The sequence below is a fragment of the Bison bison genome, unplaced genomic scaffold (genome assembly GCF_000754665.1).
Source record: "Bison bison bison isolate TAMUID 2011002044 unplaced genomic scaffold, Bison_UMD1.0 scf7180017864181, whole genome shotgun sequence".
Taxonomy (NCBI): Eukaryota; Metazoa; Chordata; class Mammalia; order Artiodactyla; family Bovidae; genus Bison; species Bison bison.
In genome coordinates this window covers 7,059,398-7,068,933 of record NW_011494753.1, presented here as the reverse complement: position 1 = coordinate 7,068,933, position 9,536 = coordinate 7,059,398, and the positions used below count along the sequence as shown (strand labels likewise).

At 50.0% G+C, this 9,536-nt stretch overlaps 1 protein-coding gene across 2 annotated transcripts in view; it reads right to left on the bottom strand.

Moving 5' to 3' along the window:
- Positions 1-9,536, bottom strand: part of PSTPIP1 (proline-serine-threonine phosphatase interacting protein 1) — a 44,459-nt gene that overhangs the window by 24,611 nt on the left and 10,312 nt on the right. The window contains exon 1 of one of the 2 annotated variants that reach the window (XM_010843300.1): positions 883-1,824. The exons of the other annotated variant lie outside the window; for it this stretch is intronic. Coding sequence (XP_010841602.1) covers positions 883-891 — 9 coding nt within the window. The 5' untranslated portion in view covers positions 892-1,824. Of the gene's footprint in view, positions 1-882; positions 1,825-9,536 lie in introns of those variants that run through there. 2 annotated transcript variants of the gene reach the window in all.

Sequence of the window (9,536 nt, the reverse complement as noted above, 5' to 3'; positions counted from 1 at the left end):
TACCTGGAGATGTCTGAAGTCAGGGGTGGGCTGAAGCTGCCCAAGGGGAGTCTGAGGGCGTGTGAGGCCTGGAAGGGAGCGGTTGGGGGCTGACACCCATACATCTCCTGGGAACCAAGTGGAGGCTGGGAAGGTGGCTGGGAAGAGCTGCCTGTAAGTCTTGGCTGGTGAGAAATGCCTGGCAGCCAAGAAGGAGCCCTCGAAAAAAGCTGCATGGAGTAGATGATGGGGTGCAGCTGGGAGGGATCAGACATGGACAGCTGCAGGGAAGAGAGTGGGACAGCCAGGGGACAAGGTCCCCAAAGGACCTGCAAAAGTAGCCAGGAAAGGAAGAGCTGACCTGTGGGCATCAGTCACCTGCTGCACCAGCAGCAACTGCACCAGGAAAATAAGACCCTTCATCCCTTTAGGCCTTCCAACCCCACACCCGCGCCGGCTGTAGAGACGCCAGAAGCAGTAAGCAGTGGGGGTGACAGAGACCGACCCTATGCTCCGCGCGCATCATAGGCTTCCAATCACAGGCAAAGTCGGGGAGACTGGGGAGCTTTCAGGTGAACAGGAAAGTGAGATCTGGATACGAGGTTGAACTGGAGGGAGTTAGACCTGAAAAGGACTGGACACGCTCTGTCACACGCCCAGGGGTGAGGAAGGGAGAGCTACCACTACCGCTTTGGAAGGCGGAAGGAAAAAATTCAAGCTTCCTGCTTGCGCCTTACCAAATTCAGAGACTGTTTCATAAAATGCTTACCATTCTTCTCAGAAACCTTTCTAATGACTGACATGCTCTTGGGTTGCTAGGCTTTTTATATATTTAATCTAACTTTTTTTTTAAATCACCTTTTACTGGTGGGAGAAGAGACAGAGCAGGGAGACTGGACTCACCGCTTTCATCTCAGGAAGCTCCAGAAGCCAAGGACAGCAATTTTGAATACGGTTATAGGCTGCACGGTACTCGGGCGACCTCGCCTTCTAATTTCACCGCAATTTAACAGAAAGGATTTCTGTGGCCAGCGCCTACCGTGGCTAGCTTACTAGCTACCAGTCCACTGTTGCTTGTCTGCTGTGCGCAGAGAAGCAAAACCACTGGGATTGTCAGAACACCTGAGGAAGTGAGTACTGAACTCTGGAGAAGGCAGAGCGTGGGGCGGTTTGCCTCCTGGGTCCCAGTGCCCACGTCTGTACAGCAATGCTCAGCAAATAGACTGGACAAAGGCTGCGGACATAGGGAGGCGCTCACGTGGACGTGCCTTCATGACAGCTGGCTCCTGAGCCGCCCCGAGTAGAAGACCAGACCATTTGTTTGCAGTTCAATGACTAGTTACCCAGCACCTTAAATAAGCCAGACAGACCCGTCCCCTCTACTTCATACAACATGTTACTACCCAACTGTACAGATAAAGAAACTGAGTCTCAGAGAAGATAAGTCAATGAATAGCAGCCAGGATTTTTCCACTGCCCCACAGCTAGTACCCCACAGTAGGTCTCGTCTCTACCATTATTGATTGCTAAACTGAGAGACGGCAAAGAACAGATACTCAGGTATGGCTTGGATGAATGGGTGGATGGATGGATGAATGGGTGGATAGATGGATGGATGGATGAACTGATGAACCAGAGACTTCAGTGAGCAAGCTGGATGTTTACCCAGAGAATCCCAGGAGGATGGCTGGGTACAGAGGGCTGGGTACCAGGCCTCAGCCCTTGAGGAGCTAGTAAGGAATGTGATCATTTGTAGGCCTTTGTAGGGCCTTCAGGGGTAGGCAATGGCACCCCACTCCAGTACTCTTGCCTGGAAAATCCCATGGATGGAGGAGCCTGGTAGGCTGCAGTCCATGGGGTCGCTAAGAGTTGGACACGACTGAGTGACTTCACTTTCACTTTTCACTTTCATGCACTGGAGAAGGAAATGGCAACCCACTCCAGTGTTCTTGCCTGGAGAATCCCAGGGACGGGGGAGCCTGGTGGGCTGCCATCTATGGGGTCGCACAGAATTGGACACAACTGAAGCAACTTAGCAGCAGTGGAGCCTTCAGCAAAAGAGGGAGCATCTGTGTTTGGTGTCCCCAGAGCCTCAGCCAGGACTCACAGGGAAGTAGACAGGGAGGCCAACTCTAGATCGGTACAAAAAAGGACTTTCCAAGAGCCCATGTGGCCCCAAATATGGAGCACAGGTAAGTCGCTTTGCTGGGTTGACAGTGCCCCGTAGCTAGGATCTGGTAAGCAGGTTAGGGATTCTGCAGAGAGGATTCAAGCCTCAGATGATGTGTCCTACTAGGTGTTCTGAGTCTGGATGTCCCCTGACTTAAAGACTGGAGGGGTCCATCTGTAAGCAGGCAAATGTGGGGTGACTTATGGCTTTTCTAAGATGGCTCAGGATAGGTGTCAAAGGGAGAGAGCCAAGAAAGCAGTAGACTCTTAAGGAACAAAGCACATTGAACGTGGTTAAATGAGCTAATCTGGGGCTTGGGATTAGAAATGAGTTTCCAGAGGGCTCTAGATCTCCACTGAGCCCTGGGCTGAGGCCTCTTCACCCAAGCAGCCCCGTTGCATGGTCCCTGAGATGTCCAGGCCCTTGACCTGGGGCCCAGCTGGGCCACAAGCTTTGGGGAACCCGGAGACCTGGGGTTGATTGTTTCCTGCAGCCTTGGGTGAGGGGGAGAGTGGAGCTGTTAGAGGCCTGTGAATGTTCAGGGGCTCCTAGGAATCCCACATTGCAGTTTGGAGGCCGGGGAATAGCACAAGTACCAGAAAGGGACCTCCTGTGCCAACCTGGGGCCTCATCTCAGTAACACAGACCCTGGGAGGATTTGAGGATGAGAGAGGTTATATAACTTGTCCCGACTTCAACACCAATTGTGTGGGCGTGCTGGCTTCCTACTTTGTGACTTTGTTGTTTCAAGTAGGCCTCCTCCAACATCAGGAAGGAAGGGCCTCCTCTACGCGCTCCCCTTCCCCCATCCTGTGAAGCACTGCTCACTTCCCCTCCATTCTTAAAGGCCCAGCTCAATCCCCCACGTCTTCCTCCTGCGTTAAGAAACCAAAATGGGCAGAAGTTAACACAAGGGACAGGGCAGGGAGGGAACACAAGTCTGGGCAGAGGCCTGGAGGTGGCATTGAGTCCCTTGGGTTCAGGAGACTGGAAGCCTGATGCTCAGAGCTGTGAGCAGCGAGGGGGCTGAAGGGCCAGGGCAGGTGTCTGAAGAGGTGGCCTGAGACCAGCTCGGGGAGAGCCCCGAGTCAGGCAGAGCCAGCGGTGGGAGCCTCCCAGGAAGTAAAGGGAACCAGGGCCAAGTTCCCAGGTCAGGAGAAGGGAGCAGGGCGGGTGGCATGTGGAGCGGTAGAAGCCCATGCCCTCTATGCCTCTAATTCTCAGAGAAGCCTGCAGTGTCAGGGCTGTACACTGATTGCCCCACGTCACAGGTGACAACTGAGGCTCAGCAGCCGCCTACAGTGCAGGAGCGGTGGGTTCGATCCCTGGGTCCGGAAGATCCCCCAGAGGAGGGCATGCCAACCCACTCCTGCATTCTTGCCTGGAGAATCCCCATGGGCAGAGGAGCCTGGTGGGCTACAGTCCATGGGGTTGCAGAGAGTCAGACACGACTGAAGTGACTGAGCACACACGGACGCACGGAAGGTGAGTGGCTGGCCCCGGTCACACAGTTCCTCTGTAGGTGGGCAGGAGGCAGGCGTCAGGCCAGGGCTGAGGGTAGGTGGGGAAGGTGGATGGAGGTTACCGACCCACCACAAACACTAAGCCCCAGAGGAGACGCTGACCCATAAGCAAGGACAGGCAGTGACCACACCCTGTGCAGAGCCAGCCCCACGGCTCCTTGCTGCACAGGCTCCAGCTTGTGAGTGACCAGCCAGGACCTGGGGGCCAGCACCAATAGCCAAGGCTGTGTTTCTACTTGTCCCTTTCCCCAAGCATCACCCCTTCCACACCACATATACCTGCCATGGCCCATGGGTGCACCCCCTTATCAAGAAGAAGTTCAGGCAGGGGGTGTGGAAAGAGTCCAGGTACCGGGTTCTGGTCCTGGCCAAGTCCATGCTTACAGACAATGTGAACTTGGGCAAGTTACTTAACGTCCCGTGCACAGATTCCCTCCTCTATAAAATGACTGTGAACACACTGCCCTCCTCCTAGGGGCCCTGAGGACTAAATGAAATAATATACGTAGGAGCCCAACAAAGGTCATCCTGAGACTTAATGAGCTCCTGGAAAAGGGTGGCCATGGTGATCAGTATATATTAAGTGAAAGTAAACCAAGAAAGGAAATAAAAGAGGAGAGCTGGGTTTGAGTCCTAGCTGTGACACTTATCTCGACTGGTTGCTTCCTGTCTCTCAGCCTCAGGTTTTTCATCCGTAAAGCGGAATGAACACTTGGACTCCGACGCTCACGGGGCCAAGGCGGGGTGTCTTGCTTGGTGGTATAAACTGCTGCAGGGTGAGAACTGGCAGATTCTTCTGGGTTCAAGACTTCCTCAAGACAGAGGTGGGCCCACTCCTCACACCTCTCCCCAAAGGCAGGAAGAGACCCCTGGCAGCCCCTGCAGAAGGCCCCTCAGCCTCCTCTGCTGCCCTTGGCAGGTTCTGGACCTCAGAGCTGACCCTTGGGCTCTGGTTGCAACACCCTCCAAGCCCAGGGGCTTTCTGGGTCTCCTGTACCTGCTGGGGGTCTGCACGTGGGGCTCCTGCCTTTATTAGGTCATTAACATTCATTTGACCACATCTGTCTTTTAACCACAGTGATAGATTTAATACAGACAAGGAGCCAGAAACTGAGAGGGTGGAGGGACTCAACCATGAGGGCAATGGAGTCCAAGCAGCCCGCTCAGTGCTAAAGGCAGTGTGAGAGACAAAGATGGCGCCTGCCACCGTCTTCGGGTTCTGCGTTAGAGACTGGGAATTGCTTTAGCCTGGCCAGCACAGCCAGCGGGTATCAGGCGTAGAGCAGCACTGAGGGAAAGCAGATCTTTAAGTGGAGCAAGATGCCGCCTCTGGAGGCCTGGGGTTCTGGGGCTGCCTGAGGCAAGCCTGTCCTCTCTGGGACCGTCGCTGCTTAACGTTCCCTCCCAGCATCACTTGCACCCACACGTTGTTGGTGTGTGTTTAGTCGCTCAGTCATGTTCGACTCTCTGCGACCCCACGGACGGGAGCCCACCAGGTGTCTCTGTCCATGAGATTCTCCAGGCAAGAATACCAGAGTAGGTTGCCATTTCCTCCTCCAAGGGATCTTCCTGACCCAGGGATCAATCCTCTCTCTCCTGTGTCTCCTGCATTGCACCAAACATGTTGGTGGGACTCAAACCAAGGCCACTGGGTCCTGGAGTGCACACTCCTCCCCTCACTGAACCTGCAGCCCTTCTAGGCTTAGGGGTCGTCTGCATCTGAAAATAAAATTCCAGCAACGGCACTGCAGCTCCTGCCCTGCCCTGAGGCCTAGTTTTATCTTCTGGTCTTCCCCTGACCCTGGAATCAGCCACACTGTTCCTTTGGCTCCAGCATCAATTTGCATCCTCATCTGGGTCAGAGTGAGAACAAGTGCAGACGCCAGCTCAGCACCTACTGTGCTGCCTTCCAGTAGCGCAGATCCTCGTGCTGTGCAGACCTTCATGCCCCACAAGTGCAGTTTTCATGACAGCTCCACGGACACTGATCCAGACGTCTCTGTTGATCCCCTGCCTATCACCTCACCCTGTTTGCGTGGACTGACCCCAGCTAACCTTCCTACCACCTGCAGTCTGGGGTTCCCAGGCCTGGGAGAGTGGTCTCAGAGCTGGTCCAAATGAAGGGGAAACATTCAAGAGGTGACAAAGAAGGGGACTTCTTTTGCTTCAGTGGCTGCCAGTTGGGAACTTGAGGATCAGAAATCCTGATTTTCAAAGGCCTCTCGGGTCTAAGCAGGCCAAGGCCAAGGTGGACATCAGTTCCCTCAAGGCTTTCTCATGGTCCACTGAAGAAGTAGGTGACCCCAGCCTATGGGACAATTGTGCTTGAAGAATGAAAGCTGGTGGGGACTCAAGGAAGCTCAGAAGTCATGGGCCTTCCCAGGGGCCAAAGGTAGGGCAACTCTAAGGAGGAGCCCACCATCCCAAGGGGATTCTCTCAAAGGATGGTGTCTCTCCACGTATGTCCAGGCTTGGGAGAGTTAGAGGGGGGTTGTCATAGACTGGTGGCAACCTTATGTGCGCGTGCTAAGTCACTTCAGTCATGCCCAGCTCTTTGCAACCCCATGGACCGTAGCCTGCCAGGGCTCTTCTGTCCATGGGGATTCTTCAGGCAAGTATACTAGACTGGGTTGCCATGCTCTCCTCCAAGCGATCTTCCTGACCCAGGTATTGAACTCAAGTCTCTCAAGTCCCTTGTGTCTCCTGCAATGGCAGGCAGGTTCTTTACCACTAGCACCACCTCAAAAATGTTCAAACTTCAGTTTCTTCACCCATAAAAACACCTCAAATGTAGAGAAAAAGGAACCCTCCAACACTGTTGGTGGGACTGTAAACTGGTACAGCTACTATGCAGAACAGTACAGAGGGTCCTTAACAAACTAAAAATAGAGCTACCATATGATCCTGCAATCCCATTCCTGGGTATATATGCAGAGAAAAGCATCATTCAAAAATATTCTTTCATCCCATTGTTCATTCCTATACTGTTCACAATAGCCAAGACATGGAAGCAACCTAAATGTTCATCAACAGATGAATGGATGAAGAAGATGTGGTACATATATTCAGAGAAATACTATTCAGCCGTAAAAATGAAATCATACCATTTGTAGCAACACAGATGGACCTAGAGATTATCATACTAAGTGAAATAAGCCAAACAGAGAAAGACAAATATCGTATGACATCACTGAAATGTGGAATCTAAAAAAAAAAATGAACTTATTTATAAAACAGAACTAGATCCACAGGCAGAAAACAAACTATGGTTACCTAAGGGGAAAAGCAGGGAGGGATACGTTAGGGATTTGGGATTAGCAGATACCTGTGGCAATGGCACCCCACTCCAGTACTCCTGCCTGGAAAATCCCATGGATGGAGGAGCCTGGTAGGCTGCAGTCCATGGGGTCGCTAAGAGTCGGACACGACTCAGCGACTTCACTTTCACTTTTCACTTTCATCCACTGGAGAAGGAAATGGCAACCCACTCCAGCGTTTTTGCCTGGAGAATCCCAAGGACGGGGGAGCCTAGTGGGCTGCCGTCTATGGGGTCACACAGAGTCGGACACGACTGAAGTGACTTAGCAGCAGCAGTGTGCTCTGCTAAGTCACTCAGTCATGTCTGACTCTTTGCGACCCCATGGACCATAGCCCCCCAGGCTCCTCTGTCCATGGGATTCTTCAGGCAAGAATATTGGAGTGGGTTGCCATGCCCTCCTCTAGGGGATCTTCCTGACCCAGAGATCAAACCTGTGTCTCTTGTGTCTCCTGCATTGGCAGAGGGGGCTCTTTACCATGAGGCTTTCCCAGGCCACCTGGGAAGCCCCAGTGATATTGATGAACCTATTTACAGGGCAGGAATAGAGACACAGATTTATACTAGAATTCTGGAGTTGGTAGCCTATCTCTTCTCCAGGGAATCTTTCTGACCCAGGAATCTAACTGGGATCTCCTGCATTGCAGGTGGATTCTTTACCAGCTGAGCTACCAGGGAAGCTGCAAAAGAGAAACTGTTAGTGGGTCAGTCATGTCCAACTCTTCATGGCCCCATGGATTGTAGCCTGCCAGGCTCCTCTGTCCATGGGATTCTCTAGGCAGAATACTGGAGTTGGTTGCCATGCCCTCCTCCAGGGGCTCTTCCAGACCTAGGGACCGAACCTAGGTCTCCCACTTTGTAGGTAGATTCTTTACCATCTTAGGGATACTACTATATATAAAATAGATAACCAACCAGGGGCTACTGTATATCACAGGGAACGACACTCAATATTTTATATAATCTTAAGGGAAAAGAATCTGAAAAGAATGTATATATATACATATATAAAATATGTATAACTGAACCACTTTTTTGTATACTTTAAAGCAACATTGTAAATCAACTGTATTTTTTTAATTAAAAATTAAAAAAACACCTTAACGCAGGACCTTAATAGCCAACAACATTAAAAAAAAGAATAAAGTTGGAAGACTCACACTTTCTAATTTCAAAACTCACTACAAAGCTATCGGAATTAGAATAGTGTGGTTTTGTCGTAAGGACAGACTTACAGACCAATGGAATGAAATAGAAAGCTAGAGATAAGCACTCACATATACGGTCAACTGAGTTTCAACAAGGATAAGACCATTCAATGTGGAAAAGACCATCCTTTCAACCAAAGGTGATGGGGAAATGGATATTCACGTGCAAAGGCATGAAGTTGGACACTTACTTAACACCATATACAAAAACTAACTTAAAATGGATAAATGACCTAAATGTAAGAGCTAAAACTATAAAACTCTGAACAGAAAATAGGGGGAAAGTTTCAAGACATTGAATTTAACAATGATTTCTTGCATATGATACCAAAAGAACAGTCAATAAAAGAAAAAATAAATTAGACTTTATCAAAACAGAAAACTTTTTTTCGTTAAAAGACAGTATCAAGAGAGTGAAAAGACAATCCACAAATTAAGAGAAAATATTTGCAAATCATACTTAATTACTATCCAGACTATATAAAGAACTTTAAAAACTGAACCACAAAAAGATAACCCAATTCAAAAGTAGGCAAAGGACTTGAATAGACATTTCTCTAAGGAAGATAAACAAACTGTCAATAAATGTGTAAAAATATGCTCAACATCACTAGTCACTGGGAAATAGGAATCAAAACACCAGTGAGGGACTTCTCTACCTGAGCCGTGGTTAAGGGTCTACACTTCCACTGCAGCAGGCCCAGGTTTGATCCCTGGTCAGGCAACTAAGATCACACATGTCGCAAAGATAGGCAAATAAATAAATAAAAAGAGCCAAAGTTAAAAAACAAAAAAATGAAATACCACTTCATGCCTACTACAATGCCTGTGATTGGGGAAAAGACACAGGAAATAACAAGCCCTGGTGAAGATGAGGAGAAATTGGAACCCTTGTGCATTGTTGATGGAATGTAAATGGAGCAGCTTCTGGGGAAAATATTGATAGCTTAGCAGTTACTCAGCATGTTAAACATAGGATTACTTATGATCCAGCAACTCCATTCCTAGTTTTATACCCAAAAGAACTGAAAGCAGGAATTCAAGCCAGTATTCAGTTCAGTTGCTCAGTCACGTCCAACTCTGTGACCCCGTGAACCGCAGCATGCCAGGCCTTCCTGTCCATCACCAACTTCCGGAGTCCACTCAAACCCATGTCCATTGAGTCAGTGATGCCATCCAACCATCTTATCCTCTGTCATCCCCTTCTCCTCCTGCCCTCAGTCTTTTCCAGCATCAGGGTCTTTTCAGATGAGTCAGCTCTTCGCATCAGGTAGCCAAAGTACTGGAGTTTCAGCTTTAGCATCAGTCCTTCCAAAGAACACCCAGGACTGATCTCCTTT